Raw genomic sequence first — 25347 nt, forward strand, 5'->3', positions numbered from 1 at the left:
GTGCAAAGTCATAGCAGATTGCTAGTGTTACTCAATAAATGAAGAGGCAAATGAAAACATCAAAGTTAAAATAATAATTTATACATTTCATTAAATGTGTGTTTATAGCAAACTATTTATGTAATTATTCGTTTAATTAGTATACGTAATTAATTATGATTATTAATAAAAAATATAATAAAATATGAACTTAATTAAAATGATAATATGAAAACATGACAAACATTTCCTACGACAATAATAACAAAGCAATCGTTTCCTCTGAACTAAGTAATCCCGTAAATTAATTCCCTTGTGGTAACAAAACACAACCTTTATAATACGTGTACCGAGTTTGTTTAAATTGTAAATACAATAAACAATTGTTCTGACGTTTGTTGTACCACGCGTTGACAGATAGTGGTTAAATCCGTGAAAATTATTAGATTTCATAGACAATCTTACTAGCAAGTGAAGATGTCACTTGTATATAATATTACGAGTAATATATAGGAGTCTGTGTCGTCGACCGTACACATGCTCGTCGCTGGCGGTTAGAAGATTAGTTGACAATGTCAGGAGGAACAAAGTTCCCCAAAGTTCATCTCGGATAGAACTTCCGGCGCTGTGTGCCCTTAAATTGAAACTGTACGACATCTGCAGTGCTTTGATAGTTATTGAGAATAAATTACCCATCATCTTCTGTGGCCAGGAATATATTTGTAAAGTTTGGCGCACGTCAATTTCTTGGTACGCCACCTGTAATACAACACTGAACTTCTACCCGCAATTTGATAATGTGGAACTACAGTATATGACCTTATTTAATTACTGTAATTGTATCATATATAAAATAATAATTGTATAATAATAAAGTCGATTCGTAAGCAAAAATTGTGAATTTATAAAGTAGTAAAAAAAAACAATATATTGCGTTCGTGTACATTATGGGAGAATCTGAATGTGTCAGTGCGTAATTTATCGTGGTACGTGTTTTTTGTGGAGGTTCTCTTGACCTCATAAAAAACAGGCGGGTGCGGGCCTGTGGGACTGAAATCAGAAGCGAGGACACTCGAGACTCCGCTTCGCGCCTATCAAAAGTGGGAAAAACAAGCGATCGCCACTCGACTGAGACGGGCGGATGACACTTCACACGTTGTCGTGATTTTTACAATGTTTCCTCGCCGCCATGCTTTTTACAATCACTTTGATGTATGTCCTGTTTCGAGCTATTGCGTGCGTCGAGACTCGAGAGGAAATTTCAGTACTTTCTATTATATTCGAAGTGATCACTTTAGTGGAGAAAATAACAAACGTTAAAAGGAATCTAATTTTACATTTTGATTTAAAAGCAAAAAATATATCGAAAAACATAAACCGATATATATATTTATATATTAGGTTACAATCATTTTGAAAACATGAACATGTTTTAGTGTATTTGCTCTTACATTCTGGTATATTTGTGTTTTAGCACTATATCCATGTTTAGACAGCTATTATTCAGTGTTGATACGTCGAAATCATCCAAAATGAGCGAAGAGCGAGAGAGATTCACAGATTCGGACGTGCGCCTGTACGTGTTTGGCGCCTCGCCAACCACAATACACATTTAATGGCCCGATTTTATACGCAGGACACAATTTTAAAGTAGTGTATAAACGTTAAAAGTATCATTAAGTCAGTATATATCCTTTTGTACCCTTTATTTTTGGTTCACTGAATTTCTATGAACATTTTCAATCGTTAGATTAAAGTAACCTCTAATAAATAGTTATTGTTATATCTAATTTTTTTTAGATACTTCGAAAATTTGTGTATGTAGTTGTTTAATATTAAATAACTCCAAGTGTATTGGTAAATATAAGAGAAAATAAAAGGCAAATAAGAAATTGACTAATGATTAATAGTTTAATATATAAAAAAATAGACGGGAAAACATTATAGAATGTATGTTAGTACATATATTTTATTCTTCATTTATCAAATTATGTATGTGTCGTATCAGAAGTATAAAAAGCTTGTAATGTTCCCCCTTTTACCAGCTATTTCATAAAATTTAATCTATTGTGTACTCTAATAGCATTATCTGTTAAGCTTATTACATAAAACCAAGTGAAACGAAATAGGATGAGACTTCTTTTAAACGCAGCGGACCGTTGATATTGGTGTCTAAATGAAAATTTTTATTTTGTGACAATTTAGTGCAGCCGACGTAACTATTTTTTTTTTCACGAAGTACATTTATTTGCTGACAGCAGTGAAAATTTGCGTCAGGCTAAGTGCCAAATTTATAACATTGGACTATATTGCGAAAGGTTTTTCGCTAATTGGTTCGGTTAGGCAAGGATTGTTAAAGATAAAATATGCGATGCGGAATTTCGTTTACATGCAGATTGATTGCTTCATTACTACTGCGATATTGATTGAGAGATGGCATTGACGTCAGTGTTGGAAGGTTTTTGAAATAATTCCGAAATGTTCTATGATTACACAACATTGTATCGCATAACTTACAAGTATAATGAAAAAGCATAAACTCTGAGTACGTCGCGCTGTTCCCTAGCGAGTTCACTAGAGTAACACATCCTTTGGAATATTGTTTACACTATACAATTTTCTTGGCTCGACAATAAAATAGTAAAGTTTTTTATTTCTATACTCCAAGAAAATTACGTAGAAAATTTTATAATTATTCAGTCATTTTAAATTTATGGAGTATAAAGACGTTCTTAACATAGCATACATTTAGTATTAATTCGAGTGACGTACATTTTTTAGCGTTGTAATTAATTTATTGATGGTTGTGAAATTATTTGATGATAACAATTGTTTTTTTTATGATGCCGCACGTTCCGAACGGGTTCAGCGGGCTAGTTTCCAATTTTATGGTGGTTGAGCAACTGTCGTAGCAAAAGGTTCCATTCATCTGGTCCGTATAGGTACAATGTATAAAATCTATTGTTTCAAATTTTAAACTGACTAGTAACTCGCTTGCGGCGAAATACATCAAAATTGATTTTGCTCCTTTTACTTTGAAGAACTGGACTGGAAGATAATATGACTTCATGAGACTGAATTATTTTTATTACATAAGCATAAAAAATTCAAGCTAAAATACACAACAAATAAACCAAATATCTTTGTAATTTTGTTGAAATACTTACTGTTTATATATCTACCATGTACATGGAATTATATTTTTAAGGTAAAAATTATGTCAAAGTGTGTTCAAGCAACCCCCATCCCAGTCTCAAAAACATAACAAAATGACGCTTGTTTACATAATTATCGCACAATGTCGTTTCGAAATACGATTTAATTAAAATAACCATTCCGATCCTTATAATTTGCTGGAATACATTTATAAATTCTCAGTTAGACGGTTTTGATTCGTTTTACCACCAACCACGACAAGTTGGTGCCTACTTTTGCTGAATTCCGCACAAAAGTTAGTAGATTAAAACTGCCAATTAGGGAGCATTTGAAGTCCAAGTTGTTTCAGAATTTCCGTAATTATTCTTCGATGAACAATTACTGAAAGGACGAGAATGAATATTTGACAGTATTTTATTCAAATGAACTTTTTCACAATAATTTTCATTCTACTTATCTCAATCCGGCTTTTATTTAATACCTCTTATTAGTTAGGAAAACGTGCCAAAAATATTAATTAAGTATTTTACAATCCAGACGCTTTTATAATTGATTTAAAAGATTTTTAAGACGTCATTATAATCTATACAATTATGCATAAATAGGCAAAGACGAAATAGTACCTTTTTAAATTCTATTTGTCAACCGAATTCTTTTTTGCTTAGTTACTTTTGACGAGCTTTAGTATCAACCAAAAAAAAATCAATTGGAAACAATTAAATGTGTTAATTCATATACGTTACTTTTCAATTATGATTATGGTCTTTTTATGTTATAAATAACCGGATGGGCAAATGGGCCAACCGATGTTAAGTAGTTACCACCACCCATAGACATTGGCAATGTAAGAAATATTAACCAATCCTTACATTGCCAATGCACCCTTGTGCTTGTTATTACACTAGCTCACTCACCTTTCAAACTGGAACAATACTAGGTATTGATGTTTAGCGGTAGAATATCTAGGAGAAATTTCGAGCACTAGGCGAATACTACCATCGATATTGATAACATCTCTATACCGCTTTAAATATTAATCATTTTATAAAGTACATTTTACGATTATTCATCAAGTTAGTTTATGTTTAAACTGGAAAATAATGTCATTTACAAAGTGTTGCGAGCTCAAACTCACATTTTAAATGAATTTTCTACATATTGGTTTTCAGTGTGGTTCCCTTTCTGTTCAATGTTGTAAGCACTTTCGTGCGTACGTTTTTCGACTGAGGTATGCAATAGAAACTGCATACAAATTGTATAAATAGGTTAATACATACGAGTATAACTTTTGCGTGGAATTAAGGTGATTTTATTTTTATATTTACTTTTATATTAAATACTAAAAACTAAAAATTGTTGAAAGGGGTATCCATAAGAAGTGATGCAGCTGAATTCAAATTCTATAAAGATATAGAAGGGTGCCTCTATGTACTTGCAACATAATCAAGTCAAATTCTTATAAAGAGGCTTATTTTCTACAATTCTTAAATTACAGAAGGATGTGACTGTACCAGATACAAATAATAAATATTTTTGACATATAAAAAAGACAGAAAAAATATATAATATTTATGTTTTCGTTTTTTTTTTTCAAATATTGATGTATAAATAAACGTCATTTTAAACATTCTATTAGCGTCATAAGCTTTCAATTTCAAAATCGAATTCAGAAACAACGTTTCTAATGTGTAACGTTTTTAAATAAAGAAGGAGTTTTATTTTTGCTATTTGTATTGAGTAGTAGTATTTGTACTCGTAACTTAAACCATTACTTGACAACTTATTGATTTACCAAGATTGACCTTATGTTATAAAAATAAAAGAAAATTTAACTTTTGTTGTTTTCTATAGTAAATAAACGAATTAAGTAAAACATCCACGCCTTGAAACTATTATGATAAATAAAGGTCGACCCATCACATGATTATTTTTCTTATCAGAAACAGTTCCAAAATTCACTCAAAATATATACTTTTTTTTATTTTACTTTCCGTAATGGCTATTAAAATATTGCAAAATATAATTGTAATTTTACTTATATATTACCTATAAATAATAAGTTAATATCGGATGACGAAGAGCGACACAGCGTTTGTCATGCCCAACCACCATAAAATTGAAACCTGCCACTTTTCCTGGACAGAAATACGTAATCAAATACCTTTATTTTTACAGGATATTTAAACCGTTGATTTAATACGATTTCCGGATAAGTTTATGTAACAAAAAGTCAGGCTAATTAACAGTATAATTACAGATGAAACACAAACCGAATAACCAAATGTAATTATTTCATTTACGTACTTATTAAAAAATAATATGGAATTCAACGTTATTTTAATTATAAATTAAATTTTACAAAATTACTATAAAGATTAATTATTAAATGGTATATTCAGAAGCTGATCTATCCATTGTTATTACCAATTCAAATTTACAATTAAAATGTTCTTTATTCGAATATACTTTTGATTTAATAAGACTAATATAGAAACATATTCCACCGCTAAACAGCAACAATTAGTATTGTTGCGTTCCTGTTTGACTGGGAGTGTGCCAGTGTGACAGATACAGGGGACATAGAATCTTCGTTCCCAAGGTTCGTGGCGTAATGGCGATGTAAGGAATGGTTAATATTTCTTACATCGGTAATGGTTATGAGCGGTGGTGACCACTTAACATCAAGTGGCCCAATTTTAAGTCTACCTATATACACATATGGGCGCATTGATGGCCGACGGAGCCGACACGTGTTAGAGTGGAGACCACGCTTAGGCAAACGTAGTGTAGGACGCCCTGTGACAAGTTGGACCGACGAGTTGAAAAAGGTACGGGATGGATGCCCAAGATCCGGATGGTTGGCGTTTTATGGGGGTGGCTTTCATCCAGCAGTAGATGGCAAAAGGCTGAAATATATGTGTATATATATATATATATACAAATTTTATATATATAAAATTTGAATTTGAATTTTCGATTTAGCGAATTCGAAAACTAGATGTTATAATATTCTTTTAATAATGTCAGATATAATATGTAATATAATTTATGAATAACAACTTAATTATATGCTTAGAACACGATTGCCTAATTGACCTCTTTAATCCTTTAATGATATAATTTAATAATTAGGCATTAGTAATATGACGCGCTCGTGTACTAAGCACCAGGTTTCAAGGTTCACTTTATGTATTTTTGGATATGTTATATAGTTTAAGACCCTGTTTAAATAACATAAATTTAAGAAAATTAATAAGTATAAAACCTTAAAAACTATTATATAGTCTTGATACCGTAAAATAACAAATTCGCCCCTTAAGAAGAAAGTCCGAATAATTCAGGTGCCTACTTGTATTCAGATGAAAATGCTACCCGCTAGCCAAATGCTAATTTTATGGTGGTTGAACAACTGTGCCGAATCCACCCGCACTGTCCTTCACAGTATTGCTATGTACGCGTAATCCGACGTATAACAGGCAAATTCGATAGTGGATTGCGTTAATTTATTCTTTTTGTTGTTACATGTTTTAGTTTAAATTAATTTCTAATTGAATAAATTATTATTATTAAAAATTCATAAAGATATCGAAATTGTGAGTTCATTAAATAAAAAAAGTATGAGGGTACGTTTAATAATTTTGACTTTGGTTTCGATTTTCGTTCGATCATTTAAAAAATTATTAAATTTTATAATTTATCAGTAAAATGAATAGTGAATTATATACTTGTGTTGTAAAATCAGTTCCGATAAAACCAGTTAATGTCCCATTGGACAAGGCCTCCTCTCTTGATGAAAATCTTTGAAGATTATTCCACCACGCTGCACACACAATGTTTTCCCTCACCGCCGATCGTGACATGATTATAATATTAATACATGTCAACGCAGTGTTGTTCAATCTTTGGTTAAGATTTATGTGTGCTAGCCTCTGGACCATGCCTTAAATGAACAATTAAAATACGATATTCGATAATCCAAATAATTAAAATGGAAAACTAAACCGGCAAAATATCTAGTTTCTTCATACATGGCAGAGCTGATTAATGGCAAAGTGGACATGCAATCGTTACTTTTCATTACTGTTCCGAAGTGCGGTACTGAAGCCGGAGTCTGGTCAGATTAGAAAAGTTCACTACGAAACAAGTCGAAAATCGACTTTAAAAGCAGAGCCCAACATTTGGTTTTAGAAGCGCCGCACTCTCAAATTGAAGGCAAGTTTAAATTGGAATGTATCCCACAATAAGCCTCTTGTGATTGGCCTGTTTGTTCTTAATTAGTATTAATCGAAAACCCTCATAGAGTAGATAAACTCTTTATATTGTGAAATATTATCGGAACTATTTAGAATGATTTAGCAAATCGCAAATGCAATTTTTAATCCACTATATTTAAGGCTTGATTATCGTATAATATTTTTAAATTGATCGTATAACATTACGAATTATTTGTATAACTAGTAACATATTTGCATTTTTTTAAATACTTCCCACACCTATAATAAAAAAAAATGATAAATTATTTAAACATTCAACTTATATTCAATATTATTACTGATTTATTAAAGGATTTTATAAATAGAATACTTATAAAACCAAAATACGAATACGAAAATTTTATATTATCAGATGTTTGTTTTTGTATATCAATGATATATTTAATCAAAATAATGCATCAGTTACTGACCGGAAATTATGTAAAATAAGCCTAAAAACACGAACGTGGGAAATCAGCATATTCATTTTAAAGGTAGCCCTCCCACCCTATCCATTAGTGAGTAATACGAAGACCGCAAATCCCAACTTGGACGTTACTTGTATGTGTTTGAGGCAGATACTCTAGACGATTTAACAAGGTAATGTACAAAAACATGATATTAAACATATCTGGCTTGTTCCAAATCCCATAATATAAGCTCTCATTTTTATAATTAGTTATTTATTTATTTGGTTTACTAACAACTATACTAACACCCGAGATGGCCTAGTAGTTAGAACGCGTGAATCTTAACCGATGATCGTGGATTTAAACCCGGGCAAGCACCACTGTATTTTCGTGTGCTTAATTTGTGTTTATAATTCATCTCGTGCTTGACGGTGAAAGAAAACATCGTGAAGAAACCTGCATATGTCTAATTTCATTGAAATTCTGCCACGTGTATTCCACCAATCCGCATTGGAGCAGCGTGGTGGAATAAGTTCCAAACCTTCTCCTAAAAAAGTGAGAGGAGGCCTTAGCCCAGCAGTCGGTCATTCACAGGCTGTTACTTATACTAAAACTTAAGTATGAACATAACTTTAATTTAACATTAATATAGCTGAATTTAGTAATTGATTACAAGTAAACGCAACATGTATAATATAATACTAAAACATATTAATATTGATTATATAATATTAATCGGTTTTTATCGTATGTCTGTATATACATATATGTATATATATATGTATATAGATTTGAGAACATATATATTATTATTATAAATGCGAAAATAACTCTGTCTGTAACGCTTTTAGGCTTAAATGACAAATCCGAATTTGATGAAATTTGGTATGAAGCGACCTTGAACCACAAGGAAGGTTGTAGACACCTCCTCGCCCCTAACACGAGGCCGAAGCCGCGGGTAAATCCTAGTAAAATATATAAAGTAGGACGCAATAACTTCCAGATTTGTATAACTTTTTTGAAATATATAAATATAATGAGTCGGAATAAATATCGATACTATTGTTATTGAGAGACTTAAATAATCTTGTATAGAGGAATTTGCATGCTATGATTTTAATTATATATGAATAGTATATTACAATATTAAAAACTCTTTCAAACGAATTGTTTATATTTCAGATTTCTTAACAAACTTGCCAATAATTGAACTTTAATTATGTAGTAATAAAAATTGTAAATATACTATATTAATAATAATCTTAACTGGAAGAACTCGTCGTTATAAGTAGACACAAAACATTTAGTATTTGGAAACAATTAAATTGTACTTATTTGTTACGAAGTAGATGGATATGATTATTTAGTTACAGATTTAAGACACAAAGAAACCGAAAAAGTCATTACATTATAAAATTACTTAGTGTAATAACCATTATTTTCTATTTGTTACAGAAAGCCTTCGAGACTACTTTAACAAATTCGGCGAAATCACCGAGGTTATGGTTATGAAGGATCCCACAACGAGGCGGTCGAGGTACGTCACTCTTGCAATTTATCATACTTATTTTAAGGAAAATATTTAAATTTTCCTTCCGTGTAAGTGTTCGCTTCACACTTACATGCAAAGGGAATTCTGATGGTTCTAATAGGGTTATCGAATGGTATCTAACCTTTTTTGTAGAGGTAAATATATCCTTTACTATCAATAAAGGCGTTGTTTTGCAATAGATTGCTTAATTAGCTCAACTGTATATGGGACACTTAGCAAAATAAAGGTCGCAAAATCAATCGTGATCTCTGGCCTATTATTTACTCATTCCTTACAATTATTACATGAATGGTAATATTTTTTTGAAAACAGACAGCTATACAATTAAAAAAGAACATAAAGATGCAATACGATATTTACATGACCAATAAAAATATATTTAAAAAAAACAGGAAAATATTTTTCCAATGCATCAATTGGAATTTATCCTAAAGGGCTTAATGATATATTGTGTTGTTTGATCAAAAGTTTGGAACCAACAATGATCCCATTCCAATATGGGATGTTTTATAACAAAATCTAAAAAGGAATGCCTTTATACATAGTTTGGTAGCGTGGTTGCTCAACCTACGGTGGCGTGAACTGGCCAGCCCGGGTCAAAAGTTATCGGTTTGCAAATAAGTTTCATTCTATACAAGCATACTCGTTTCGAAATTTGCGGTTACCTTTGAATTGTAAGCAGTTAAATGTCGGACTCCAAATTTAGTAACTTAACAATAGAACTGGGAATTATTCCAACTGAATTAAGCATTTGGACGAGTTGAATGAGAAGAGATTTCGGTATCAACTTTACAGGTTGCTAAACTAAATTCCTTTAATATCTGTGTAGCTTTGGGCATCGCTTGGATACTTCGTACCGTATTGCCGAGATTCTGCTCTGATTGATCTTTGTATATTATAATGTATAGTTCATTGTAACGTAAGATCTTGTATTGTAAATACATTTGCATTCTATATTTAAATATATATAGGAATTTAATAACAGATTTAATAACAATCTCTGTCGTTTTTAACAGCAATCAAACCGCTGTATAAACGAACCGAATGGCTTAGCAAGTCGAGACAAGAAATAAGTTGTCAAAGTGTCGAGGTAAAGTTGCTCTGTTAACAGCGTCTCCTCTTAGGTAAATCGTCGGTTTCACAACTCAATATTACCCGTGTCCCTCCACCCTGAAATAATATCCCCAGCACCGATATTGCAGCGGCTCAGCTGAGAATCTGAATGCAACCTGCCACCTATTACGTGCTTTGCCTCTCAGCCAAATGTAATGTAAACGTCTTTTGTTTATGCTTATTGGTATATCGGGTATCAGTTTGCTGTTAACGCTCTGTTAATTAAATGGCTTAGCTTACTCGAAGCTATTGTCTGATTTAGTCAAAGTTAAATTAAATTATGAGGAGAACAGTTTTCACTTCAAGTTAGTTTTAGTATTGATATTGCAAGAGGGACTGTAGTTTCAAGTTGCGCTTGCGCAGATACAATCCAATTAAAATTATTTTAAACAAGATGTTATTATTTATACTCGATTATAAGATATTAAAACATAAAATAATTGTAAACAATATAGTTCACGTTACGAACTAAACTGATAAATCAGTAGTCCGAAAAATCGATAGACCATGAGATATTTTGTGGAAACGAAAAAAGGAGCGGCAATATTTTGTGTTGTTTTTTTTTGGTTTTAAATCTTCCAAGACAATGTCCCGCGTCTCGGAGTTGTAGGAAACTTTTTAGGTCGACACCTTATCGTAACCGTAAATCAAGTGGACATCGGCAAAGGCCGAGATGTACCGATGGTGTCCTGAAAGTGATAACAGTTAAGAAGTTACCGTCGTAAACAACAATATTAAGTGACTATATACTTACTATATTTTTTTATGTAAAAATAGCAAATAGCTTCGATTTATATTTATTAGATTTGAAATGATAGCTTTGATTATATATTGATTATTTTAGTTACATAATTCTCGCGTTTTTAATTTTAAAATTAAATATACTTTAATTTTTACAAGCACTTGAATCGTCATTAAAACTATCTCCGTTTGGGATATTCTAGTATAAAAAGGGCAAGAAACTAAAAAGTTACAAATTTTCATCAAACATGTACACGTAATATAAAATAACTTTGTTATATATATATATTCCAAAAAAATTATGAAGAATTGGGAAATAGCATCCGCTATAGACTAACCGGTAACAATAGTAAATGTGCAAGGTGTCGCTAGTTAGTAAAGTTGGAGTCGGAACTGTCCGCACGCACGAACTTTACCCTTAATTCTTCAAGTCAAAGACCGTTAGTTTAGTCGTAGACTATACCCAACTACAGCTTATGCAAGCAAAGTAAATCAATATCCAAAGTCAATGAATCAAGAGTAATATATTCGGGTACATAATAAATGTGCGCTACCTGAAGGCAATATCTGAAAAATTTGCCTGCTCGATATTGCTTACAAGGGAGTTTCCTTTCTCCCCAAAATTTAATGCGTCGTTCGCATTTTTATAAAAAGAAGTAGGTAAGTGAAATAATTTGCGGTCGGTTCTTTATTTCCTTTTATTTATTTTAATGGTAGGTCTCCTTTCTTTTGTTTCTTTTCTTTTAAGCTTAAAGGAAACGAGGGTTTCAGCAAGAAAGACGTGTTAAATTCGGGTGTATCGTTATAAACGATGAATTTATACATAGCCGAAAACAAGACAAATTAGTTTCGTTTTGATTGCTTACTGAAATTACTTTCTTAATTAATTTGAACATTTCGCGTTATAACATCATTTTCGCGACTCAATTTTCTTCAAAACAGTATTATTTGTGATTTCATAGGCGTTAAGTGTTTAAACGTGACTTCGGATAAATTATTTTACTCGTAAAAACAAAACCCTTTATCATAATTTTATGGACAAAGTTTTAAAACTTAAGACGCCCCCTTCCTGTAAGAGGGTCGAACAGATGATATGATTTATCGATTGTGTTTTTTTTTCTAACTCATTTAAGTTCTTCGTCGAGTTTTAAACTAATAATGTACATACATTAGCAAATTACAGAACAAGTTTATTTCATATAAACGTGTATGTAATTTTAGGGTTTCTGATATGTGCCCGACTGAATGGAAGTTTATATCATCGTTGAGGCTTACACCGGCTTACAGAGAGCGCGTCTCCATTCACGCCCGTTTCATTCGTTTCGTTTTCCGCTAAAAATCTAAAATCAATAAAGGATCACCGTATAAATGCAAAGATTACTGGGTCCGCTTTCGCGCAGCGTGAAAAATGTACGCCCCATTACATGAGCCGTCCGAAATAAAAACGCGAATCACTATGAGCGTATAAGTAGCACCATAAAAGGAGGATCCTCCGGTGGAATCGCTTCGGCAAACACCTACAGAGGAGCGGAGTGGTGTTAAATGAGAGGGATTGCCGGCGTCCCCCGCAGCCCGCGCAGACGTTGCCTACTCGCAGCGTTATATCTTAACAGATGCGAGAACGGCTAAAGTACTTAATTCATGCTCGAGAGCACGACTCGCGACTCAACGAGTAATAGATGAATTTGTACGTTAACGTATCGTTATATTATTAAATAAAATACATAATTATTTAAATAATTTTTTGAGATTTATTTAAAAAATTTTTTGGAAAAATCTTCGATCTTTGTAATTAATTACGCAGTCGTAAGCTCGAACAATTTGAATATCGCTTGCAAACTGGCTTAATACATTTGCCAAGCCTAACTGCGCATTATTCTGACTGATTGCACAGTTATATTGCTACTGTAATAGGATGACCGCGCCATCAGAATGCGTAACAAGATCAATCATATTAACTTGTAAAAATTTTACATAGCGTATGATGAAAGATACTCTTGTCGAATAATTTAATACTTTGACTACTTTATATAAAAATACTTTATATAATAAAATAAATATCCTGTACCTAAAATGAATGAATTCAGACTGTTATATTGTATTAAATATTTAATGTAATATGTTCGAGAGATTTGAACATTGCGAAATTAACACATGTAAAATCGGAACTGTAATATAAAATCCAAAGATAAGGTTCTCTGTGAATAGACACTCTACAGAAAAGTAATATTCAAATAGTTTTTTTTTATATTTAGATAGTCTAATTTTAAACCAAAAAACCTTCTTTTTTAATACGGAGTTTTAAATAAAGTAGTTTAAATACGCTATGAATGTAAAGCTATTACGGAAGATAAGCGCTTAAAACTTTAGGGATAAAAATTAGTGAAATCGGAGTACTCTAAAAAGTTGCTAAATTTTGTATGCGGTAGCGTTCATTACTAGTTCGATAATCGGTCGGAAGTGTGCGATGCATAATCAAGTAGTCGAGTCGGGCCGTGGGGATGGGGGTGAGTCGTAAAACTATTACGGCAACGTACTGGGGAGCACGCCGGCTTCATTAATCGGCCATCGTATGAAGCTATCCACGTTATTATGATATGACGGTAGGCCACATCGCTACGTGTCGTATCACGTTACATACGACCTTAAATACATCCTTTTAAACTCATATTAAACTTTGAAGTACCTTGGAGCAGTTAAGATAGTAATATTCAAAATAATATCAAGCTTATAAAGTAAGATAAATTCCGTAGGAGTTAGTATTTTATGAAAAGCCTTTCTTTTCATTTGTTTTGTCATTTTTTGAATTTCGAACGGAATGTTGCATTGTAATATTTTTTCGCGCATATGTTCACTACCTGTGTTTGAAATATAGCTAGTGAATGTGGAATGGTTTATGTGAACCATACGACATGGTATACGAGAGTAAGTGCCAGTGGAAATGCATTTTTTAATTCAATTAAAAAAAAACAGTGATGTAAATGTTCAAAAACATAACTTTGAAATATCAAATTATCCAGAAGAATTGATATCTTGCTCATATAAAGTTTCTATGTGTTGTAAGTCATTACTACATCACGTTTTAGAACAATAATATTCAATACTATTGATTTAGAAATACAAATGCAGTAAACTTATTGCATTTAATAATAATAATTTTGAATAACACTCATTGAGATTATATTTTGTCTTTATTGTTGTTTCAATCGTACTGTATTGTTTATAATAATGTTCTCCAGACCGATTTCGGCCACGGTGGCCAATCTCAAGAGAGATTCGTCAACTACGCAGGAGATATTATAGTGCACAAGTGTGTGCGCAAACACAATGCACTCTCTATTCCCTAACTCTCACAATCAGATGGGACGGCAATCCAACACGACCGGAAAGAGTTCAGGCGCAGAACCAACGGCTTTACTTGCTTTTCGAGGCACGGGAGTGTACACACTTCCAACTTCCAGACTCCGGGCTGCTACTGAGAATTTTCTGACAGAAAAACCAAATAACTTTTTTTATTGGCCCGACCTGGGAATTAAACCCAGGGCCTCCGTGTCTGCGGCACAACCAAGCCACTAGACCAATGAGGCAGTTAGTGTATACTTTATATTCGTATTGACTATATAAAAAAGTTAATTCTATTCTACCTTCTACTTCTTCTACTACAATTATCTTAATTTTCAAAAGGTACACTATATAGTCTTATGTAAATGCTAAATAATAATACTTGTAAAATAAAATGATTAGTTAACAACCAGTAAATATCTCGCTGCTAGTCAAATACCTCTTGGTATATTGAATAGAAGCAGATTTGCAATTCATTTTATGATACTGGTCCACTGCGGTTATATTAAGATACATAAACACGACACGACACAAATTATAAACACAAAATAAGCACATGAAAATTTTAATTTGGTATGAACCCCCAAACTTCGATTAAGATTCATGTATTTTATCCATTGGGCCATTTGGGATAATAATATTAAAATCATTATAACACAATAAAACTTAATATTTAATGGAAATCTGTTAAGTAGTTCAACTTAAACAATGTATATCATGCATAACCATACCTCATTATGGGCCTCATTAAATATAATATTCGAAATTGTATATAAATTTATCGTTTTAAAGCGAATTCTGAAATTGAAATTTCTCAATTATATTTCAATATTTGGTATACGTCGAGAGATCGAGTTACATTCAGACGATGGGAGAGCAATCTTCATGAGTGCTAAAGTTGTTGGAGCGATCAGGGCGGGCGAGCTAACAATACTGTTCCTGGTGCGTCACTGCGCTCTGCTCAGTAAAGCCACGTTCACAATGAATTACATTTATAAACATTAAGTTAAATTATTTTCTATATATATAATATGAGATTTAATCAATTAAAAAAATTGAATAACTAATATTTATTACAATAGTTAATAAAAAAACAATATTTTTTATTTATTTATTTAACAACCCAAAAGAATCAAGTTATCATAAATTTTATTAATTCAAAAACCACGAATTTTTATCTTTCCTTCTCTGGATTTCCGCACAATATAATAATAATAATTGATTTAAATAAAGCAAATTCAACTTATACTTAATATTCTTATTGGTTATTTCTCGTCTTGATCTTTTATCTTTTTTTTTTAAATGTATAATCTAGCGCTTGATTGTTATCACACCTGATGGAAAGTAAGATACAGTCTGAGATGGAGCGCGCTTGCCTAGAAGATCTAAATTATTAAGCGAGGAATCATGTAAGAGCTGGTACGCCGTCACTATTTTTCGTTGTAGCACGCAACCGGTTTTTACATTATACGAAACGCTGTTATCATTTTCAAATTGACGAACGCATTGATGTGCACGCGTCTTTAGTCTACCGTTGTGCCGCAGATTGCCTTAGCCTAACAAGGCCGTCTATGTACCGTACGTGGCAGTCCACTACTTTGTCTATTTGATTGAATTGACTCTTGATTCTATGAGCCTAAATGGTTTACCAATATGGTTTAATAACTCGTTACATTGAATTTTAATTAGCTCAGAACAATAATAACGTAAATAACTAATTAACTAACTATAAAAATAGTAATATATGTTAGTCTTGACAAGTGCTTAAAGTCCGACTTAATATTTTAGTACATCGCGTTTACCTGTACAAATAAGTTTGTGAAGGTGTGTGTATTTGACACACACCTTTATCTATACGGACTGGAACTGGACTTTACGTACTGGAATAAAACCGAAATGTGCTATTTAATCGCCGCATTTCCAAATATTCGAATGACACTGACGTAAATAGTTACTTGCAAAAGTTATGACATTGCGTCTCTTTGCTCAAGCGGACAAGCTTAAGCAAAGAGACGCAATGCCTTGTGCAAGCCGGTTTTTAATTTAATATGGGAAAATAATATAATATAAGCTATTCTGTATTTGAAAATGGAAATTCGATATCTTTATGAAAAATTCTAAATGAAAGGAGAGATACACTGTACATAAGCTTGCGTCAAAATGAAATGACTCAAATTGATTATGTGCATACTTTACATACTTAAGGCTTTATGGTAATATTACGCTGCATATTGTAATCCTCTAACAAGACCACCCATTGACAGTACAGAGCTATTGTCTAAAATTAGCATCTATTTAGGAAAAAAGTTAGACAAACAAAACAAATGAGTCATGAAGCACTTTACAATATTATTATTAATTACAGTTACTAGAATTTATGTTATCATTTCACTATTATTCTAGTAAAAAAATGTAGTGGAAACAACATATTACTTAACTTAAAACTTTAACGCTGCACATATTTAATCCGCTGCATAAAAGAGGTTTCTTATTTTATTACACAAACAACAATGACAACAACAATAATAGCCTGTTAGTGTCCCACTACTGGGCTAAGGCCTCCTCTCCTTTGAGGAGATCCTTTGAGGATCCTTATTTTATGTCAGTTAACGTTTTCCAGTAAAACAACGTTAGAGCTACGTCAAAAAAAAAATATAAATATTAAATGTTGCAGATATTTTATTCCATTTCAATTAAAGTCTTGTAAACGCAGCTTTACAGTGGCATTGCGCTTCAGATTGGTTCCGTACAACAAGACCGTGTACGGTGCGTTGCAGCCAGCTAGTCTTATTGCCTATTTGGTTGAATTTACCACCGAATCTAGTGTAAGTGGACTGGAATATACCACGAATTTTGTAATACCACAATGTCTAGCTGTAACTAATATTTTAAATTTGCTTAATTTATTAAAATTAATACATTTATACATTTTATTACATTACAAACAGTATTTGAGCTAAGATAGTCCAATGGGTAGACTAGGAGAATTTTAAGCGATTCCAGGTTTAATCGCAATTGATTTTTAATTTGCTTAATTCGTATTTAAAATTGAGGTGGTTGAGACCTGCATGTGTCAGATTTCTGTCACATCTGAATACGCCAACTCGCATTAGAGCAGCGAAGTGGAAAAAATTGAAGCCCAACTTAAAATATGTACTGATCTTTTTACTTTATATTTCGAAATCTATCAGTATCAAGATCATTAAGAAATATAATATCCAGTGTAACTACAGGCACAAGTTACATATTAGTTCCCAAGATTAATGTCGCATTGACTATGTAAGGATGGTTAATATTTCTTACAATGCCAATGTCTATGGGCAGTGATGACCGATGGGCCAGTCTGCCTACCTAATACCGTAAAAAAATTTAAATTAATTAATCAAATAGAATCAAAATCAATAAGCTAATTGGTATCAAGAGTTCAAGAGCGAATGTGACAGTCGTGTGCGTGCATGCAAGAGGCCCTCGATCAGGGATTATTTTATACGGACATGCCGTTCGCGGCTTGCCAAGGATTACCGTTGCAATTCTGGACGCGGACAAATAGGCACCATTACACATCAGTGCCTGATTGATTCTAGCGTCAAAACGCGCCATTCGGCTTCAACTTGTCACTGATTTTCGTAACAATATGTAGCTGAGAGCCATTTGATTAAAATAGGAAGTGAACACTATCTATTACCCGCATATATATCCGAATGAAACAAATGCACTTATTAAAATCATTTTATTTTATACCTCAACTTCAGTATTACGTGACTTGATTAAATTCTACTGATAACTTTTGATTTAGCTGTATTTATACAATCACCTTTTTGTTTTAACAATCTTAGTGTATTGGAGAAATGCCAATAAAAACTTGTTAATTTCACTAGTGGCTCGCACAAAATGAAAGCCCGGACTTATATTTTCAACTCATGTATTATGTATTGGAGTGTATATAAGCAATCCCACTATTTGAAGTCTAGACGCGGCGTGAATGAGATGAAATGAAATATCGACTCAATACAAACTGGTTTTCTGATTTTTATTAGAAATTTCAAGGCGCATCCCTTGAATATGCCGTACGACGATATGTCTTATTCAATTGAAATTTGCTTACATTTCTTATGAGATGCGATCAACGCAATTGATGAATAAACTATAACAAACAGAATAAAAAAATCTTGTCTAATACAATTGTCTGTGTCTCGTTCAGTTCAGTTGATTATATTATATCATCGATAAATAGATTTAAAAGCTATAAATAAAAAGAAAAAATAATTTAAATTGAACAATTCCACGAGGAAGTATGAAAACATAACGTATAATATAGAAAAAATAAACAGTTGCTATCGCAAAGTAGGTTTGGAAAAAGTTGGGATATTTCTTAAAACTGCGGGCGGTAGATTGCCGTAAATATATCACTCGCTGTCACCGCGCAGGTACGTGCCCACCTTGCCGCCACGATACGCGTATCGCCCTATCAGTAACACTGAAACAAAACAGGCTTAAGGCTTTCATTATATTCGGTAAATGTGATAAATTCAACGTTCAACTTCAAAGGTTTTGTAAAAATTGGTCAGGAATATTATCTTCATAAATGACATGTTTAATTAATATTTTGCTGCGTATAAATGCTTTTTGAAATAAGATATTATGCCGTCTTAAAATATTATCCATAGACTGAATTCAAAGTAGGTTCGAGGTAGCAAGAATCCAATAAAAGAAATGATAAATTTTCGCAAAAAAACGCTACAACTGTGGAAAAAAATTCTCGAGTAGAATATACGATTACGTGTCATAAGTTTTATGCCCTGAAAGTTTGAAAGTAAATTCAAACATCCATCGATAAATCTTGGCGGCGCTCAGAACGATTTCATTTTCGAATTTCAGGAGCGATTGCCTCCACTGTTAAAGTTTGCCTGAAAAATGTTCGCGGACGATTGACTTGGTATAAACGAAAATAAAAAGTTTTGTGTTAGAGCAATAGCGTTGTACATTGCGCATATAAAGTAAAGAGGAAGCTACGAAGAGGATCACAATTTGAAACGTTCCTGGATTTTGCGGACTTAAAATGTGACCAACTTTTTGTACCAGCCGGCTATTGTAAAAGTTCGCTCCTACGATGCACTTGCATTCATCTTAACAGCGTTTAAAACTAAGTTTACATTTATAATCCCATTAACAGAGAAAGTATATAGCGTTGCGGTTAACATGAATTCATTGAAAAGTGTACGTTAGTTTGAAAACAAACTAATTTGCTGCGGCAATAAGCATAAACACGAAATTCATGATGCACAAGTTTAATTCAGTTAGCCTAGTGTGGCGTGAGCTGCGTCCCGTATTATCATTACTAAACAGCTTTTATTATTCCACGATATTTGGCTAGAGGGGCCTCACACGCGCGCTAATGGAATAAAAAGTAAGGTTACAAAGTAAAAAGATAGCACCAGCAGAGCACCACCCGCGGCGGCTTTTCGTGCGAATTTCAACTGAAAATTTTATACATTCAATCTATTTGGACCGCCTTTATTTTGTGTCTCGTGATCTCGCCTTTGCGCAAAAGAGTTTCGTTTTCAATTATTGCCCACTTGTAGAACGGGACTCGATGGAAAAACAAAAAGTTGAGCGAGAAATGATATTATATAGACAAGCCGCTTTATTCGATGTTTACTGCACCTCGATTTGTTCTCGGGCGAGATCTGTAGATGTTCAAAGAAAATTATTGACGGAACGTGCCGGGATAAAGTTGTTCCCTGGAAAATGGGAGAATACAGCACAAAAAGCCCTTGGATAAATCTTTGTTGGTAATTGTACAATTGCTTTTAATGCCCTGTGAATATTCAAGTAATTATGTGTCAAATCTTCTCATTACTAATTACACTTTTTGCGGACTATAAAATTATATCGCGCCTCGTTACTTTAATTCGTACCAAGCTTTAGGGAAATTAAAATTTTAGAGACGAAATGAGGTCTGGTAGATAAAAGTATTAGCTTAACGTCCGTCAACAAAATTAGCTCTCAAATTCCTCTGTACACTAAAATGAAACTTTTAAAATTACTTTTCCTTTCTGTGCATAATGCAAACTATCAGTTTATTTTATTCGCTTACAATTGAATAAACATAGTATAGTTAAATGCTTATTTAATTTCCAGTTTATTGCATTAAACGCATTTATTTGACAAGATTTTAAATAATTTAAGCAAATATTGCGATTATAATATAATTGCGATTATAATTTTATTAGAAACACTATTGTTTCTCTTAATATAAATGTATTTAGGTTAGGTACACGTGCTCGTATATAAACATTTGGTAAATATTTTTAGAAAATATGTAAATACTCGTAGTTTGAATGCCACGACGCCGTGGACGTGAACTCTTAACCGTAATAACAGTATTTTCATTTTTAAATTATGAAATACAAATACCTACATGAAATTTTCATAAATTAAACTTATCGCGTGTAATGTTTATGTTTTATACTATCGCTACCTAATATTTATGTAAATGCAACCCTTTAACGTAAATTATTTAAAACGTTTGTTCGTTAGTCATTTATACGGTTGTTTTTAATAGAAAAAAATATGTTGTGAAATAATAAACTAGTAATGAACAGATAAGACTCATATTTAAATGGAATTTTGTAATTAGCGTACATTTTTTAATAAGCCTTTTAACTTTACGTGTGGGTAGAATTTTGCATATTATTACTTAGCGTCATGTTTCTTATGAAAAAAGAGACTTTTTGTGTTTTAGTCCATGTTAGTAATAGAATTTACATAAATAATTTTCTTCAACCCGGCTTTACATAGAAAGTCTGAAATTCGAGTATATTAAGGAATACTTAACATGCAACGGCCTTATCTTTAATGAAGTTTTGGGGGTCAAGCAATGCTTTGTCTTCTTTAAAATGTCAAATCGATGCAGAATGAGATAATTTAGTTTTTATTTAAACATCCGCTAAACAAAACTTATAAGTAAGATCATAATTTTTTTTTTTCACTTCACGTGTTTGTATTTATTTGTTAAATCTTCTATTAACAGTTTTCGTTAACCCGTTAAGGTACATTGAAGATTTGAAATCCTACTAATATTATAAATGCGAAAGTGAGTTTGTTTGTTTGTTACGCTTTCATCTCTTAACTTCTCAACCGATGACCATGAATTTTTTTATACATGTTGTCTGGGGTATATAAAAGGGGATAATATCTAACAGCATGATATTACTAGTATTCCCACAAACGGGCGAAGCCGTGTGCGGAAACTAGTAATATCATATAGGTGTTTTTTCGCTCGTTTTTTTCAAAATTAAACTGAAACTGATTTGATTGATATAGAGCTTTCATATTCCAATAACTTTTAGTAAGATCGTTATCCTTTATGTGAACGTTTGTATAGATAGTTTATGAGATTATATCTACGTAATATGTCAAGGTTCGGGCGTTGGAAACACTAAGGTAAATATAATTTGAATTTCATTTTCCTGTATACTTTGCTATTTCTTCATAGCACCGTAATAACTTTTAGGAAATTAAAGGTTTGATATTAATAAAAAAAAAAAAACACAAACTTATTCTGATTTAAAAAATAATAATAATGCAATAGTTTAAAAGATGCATAGGTCGAGTGAATACTGCGGGGATCGCTTGATGTTGTATTGATCGTATTGTAATATAATATTGACTGTCTCATTGGTTCAGACAAGATCCTAGGTACAAACCCCAGGTCGGGTCACTAAAAATTTATTGGATTTTTCTGTTGAAAAATCATCAGCCACCCCGTGCCTCGGAAACTTAAAGCCGTTGGTCATGCGCCTGAGCTCTTTTCGGACGTGTCAAAACTGCCGTCCCATCGGATTGTGAGAGTAAGGGAATAAAGCTTACCCTTGTGTTTGAGTACCCACTTGTGACTATAATATGTCCTGCATAGCGGTCCTCTTTTGACCTTGCCGCCGTGGCCGGACTCACTCAAGTGGACTAAAAATTATGTAATATTTGTTAATATAGTTTTATGAAAAAATACATTTCGATGTAAAATCCTTATTGCCTTATGTGAAGTTTTAAAAGCTAGACAGATTTAACTAATTAAAAAAGTACTGTAAATAATCCTTTATTTAATTGCTAGCATGATATGCATATGCTATGACCGAATAAAAAATAAAACGTCTTCTATTTTCAAATTATATTTTCTACTTTTAAACTGTAACATAAGAGTCACATACATTGTAGTATATATGTTGTAGTATGTATATAAAATGCGGAAAACCGCAAATACCGTATGGCCAGATCGAGCGCATACGATTGTTCGTTTTTATCCTATTCGCCTATCGCACGAACAAAGAGTGCAAGTTAAGCTGAAAAACAGCCCGCAGACTCACAAAGCTTTGAATGGAAGGTGCGGGTCCAAGTACGAACACGATTCCTGTGCCCTGTAATTTCAAGTTGACAACGTTCGGTGTTACGTCACGAGCTTAGTCGGCTATTGGAAATGCCGTCAACGCTATTTTTGTTGTGAACTTCTCACAAGTTAAACAGAAAAGCTATTTGTATGGAATATCGAGGTACAAGGTAGGTTTGAAAGTACGTAATAGAAACTCGTATCTATTTAAAAACATTATAGAATTAATATATTAAAATAATCTTTAGAAAAAATTAAAACAATTTTGATAAATTTTAATAAACATATCGTCACTACTCTTAAATTTCAATAAAGTATTAAAATTTACCGTAAGCTCAACATGTACATTTATATCGGCACAGCGTGAAACATTTAATAGATTGTCAATATTGATATATCGCCGGATGACAGATACATCATAGATGAAAACGGCGATATCGATTGTATGCGTAGCGGGATCGAACCCGCTCCACACCGCGCCGCAACGATCAATGCAATACGAGTACATTTTGCATAATTGATGTCCCATTCACGGCAACGGAATATTTATTCATATTCATGAATTTTACAAATTTTTCAATTTGTTTCGCTAGGAAGTGTATTTACAGTATTGCAATGTCGTATTTGCTACGATACAATCTGTGTAAAAGCTGGACTGAGTCGTCCGAGCGCAGACCAACGATAAAGGTAGCCTCTATTACGATATTTTTGATGCAACTGCTCCCCTACTGCCGTTATTGCTCTACACAATACACGCTCTTAGGTTCCAGGACAAAACTTGAACAATCTACAATATAATATACTCGTTCAGTAAAACAGGATCTATTTTCTTATCGCGAAATAAAATACTATTTGTTACTATCGTTACTCGAGTGACATAGAAATCGTTCAAAGAGAAGGAATAAAAAACTGTAACGAATCTGATTCCCAGTAGCGCCGAAGCCTCGGAGGTAATGGGAGATTGTAAAAGGAGGCAATAAAAGCTTAGTATTGTGTGTGAGATCCGTAGGGGAGTCTTCGTATTGTGTTCGGTCCGCGGAGGCCCCCAAGAATCGCCTGACCACGGACGCGGTCAAATTGTACAGAAATGAAATTATCAAGGTACGCTGCCGATTTTCCGGACCAATGAATCAAGATCCAATTCCCTTTTGTAATAGAACATCGTCGCGAAACGCACCCATGGAGTTACACTACCCACTCAGTGGACGCTTAGATACAGTTTATATCACTTTATATATCATAGTCCTTTTAGTTCAGACGATTATGACTAAATAAATAAATATGGTTATTTATTGTTTATGCGTTTATTATTAGAGACTTAATTAGTCATTGATATTGGGATCTATAATTGTGTATGTAATTTAACGTGAAGTTAAAGTAAGAAGTAAATGTCCCACTGCTGGGCTAATGTTTTCACTTCCTTGAGGAAAATGTTTGAATCTTATTTTACAATGTGGGTCTAAATTGGGTTTGTGAACCTATGTAGCAAATTTTATTGAAAATTTGGCACAAAGGCGTATTGTAGATTTTCTTATATAATAATAAATATAAATTGGCACATTAAAATTAAGTGTCGAATAAAATTATGACATATTTATATCCATCAATCCACATGGGAACGTAGTGGACTTCACGTTGTGTTATTCGATTTTTAAATGTATACCTTTAATATTTTTTATAAACAGCACATTAACTTTAAAATTGTATTTATATATTATATCAAAAGCTTTATATGAATCCTTTATAGAAAAGCACTTATCCATAATAATATATATTTTGATGTGAACATGAAAGGCTCGGACAGCGTTATTCATGAAAGCACCATTACTGAATAAATACGATCTACTTTAGCAATCTTATTGACAACATTTTTACATTTCATTGGTTTAATCTTCAATTAAAATATTTATTAAATTCTCCTTGTAGTTTTTATATATTATAAAATATCAGTTACACAGAAAAAATGGGTGTAAGTTATACGTAATAGTAATCTCTTGTCTGTTGCGAACATTATTATATATTACATATGTATATATTAGTGTATGCCTTTATACATCTACATATATTTAAGTAAGATCTTATTTAAATAAATTATATTTTAGATTATGAGTCTTCAGTTTACAATATCAAAAGCTAATTTCTTTTTAGAACGCCTGAATCTTAACCGATAATCGTGGGTTCAAACCCGGGTAAGCACCACTGAATTTTCATGTGCTTAATTTGTGATTAAAATTCATCTCGTGCTTGACGGTGAAGGAAAACATCGTGAGGAAACCTGCATGTGTCTAATTTCATTGAAATTATGTCACATCTTTATTCTACCAACCCGCATTGGAGCAGCGTGGTGGAATAAGCTCTAAAACCTTCTCCTCAAAAAGGGAGAGGAGGCCTTAGCCCAGCAGTGGGACATTAACA

At 32.6% G+C, this 25347-nt stretch overlaps 1 protein-coding gene across 5 annotated transcripts in view; it reads left to right on the top strand.

Moving 5' to 3' along the window:
- The window catches only part of LOC126770030 (RNA-binding protein Musashi homolog Rbp6), a 487537-nt gene that overhangs the window by 179891 nt on the left and 282299 nt on the right, over positions 1–25347 (top strand). For all 5 annotated transcript variants that reach the window (XM_050489154.1, XM_050489157.1, XM_050489153.1 and 2 more), the window contains exon 3: positions 9254–9335. In XM_050489154.1, the coding sequence (XP_050345111.1) occupies positions 9254–9335 (82 nt within the window). The remainder of the gene's footprint in view (positions 1–9253; positions 9336–25347) is intronic.

Source organism: Nymphalis io, chromosome 8 (genome assembly GCF_905147045.1).
Source record: "Nymphalis io chromosome 8, ilAglIoxx1.1, whole genome shotgun sequence".
Taxonomy (NCBI): domain Eukaryota; kingdom Metazoa; phylum Arthropoda; class Insecta; order Lepidoptera; family Nymphalidae; genus Nymphalis; species Nymphalis io.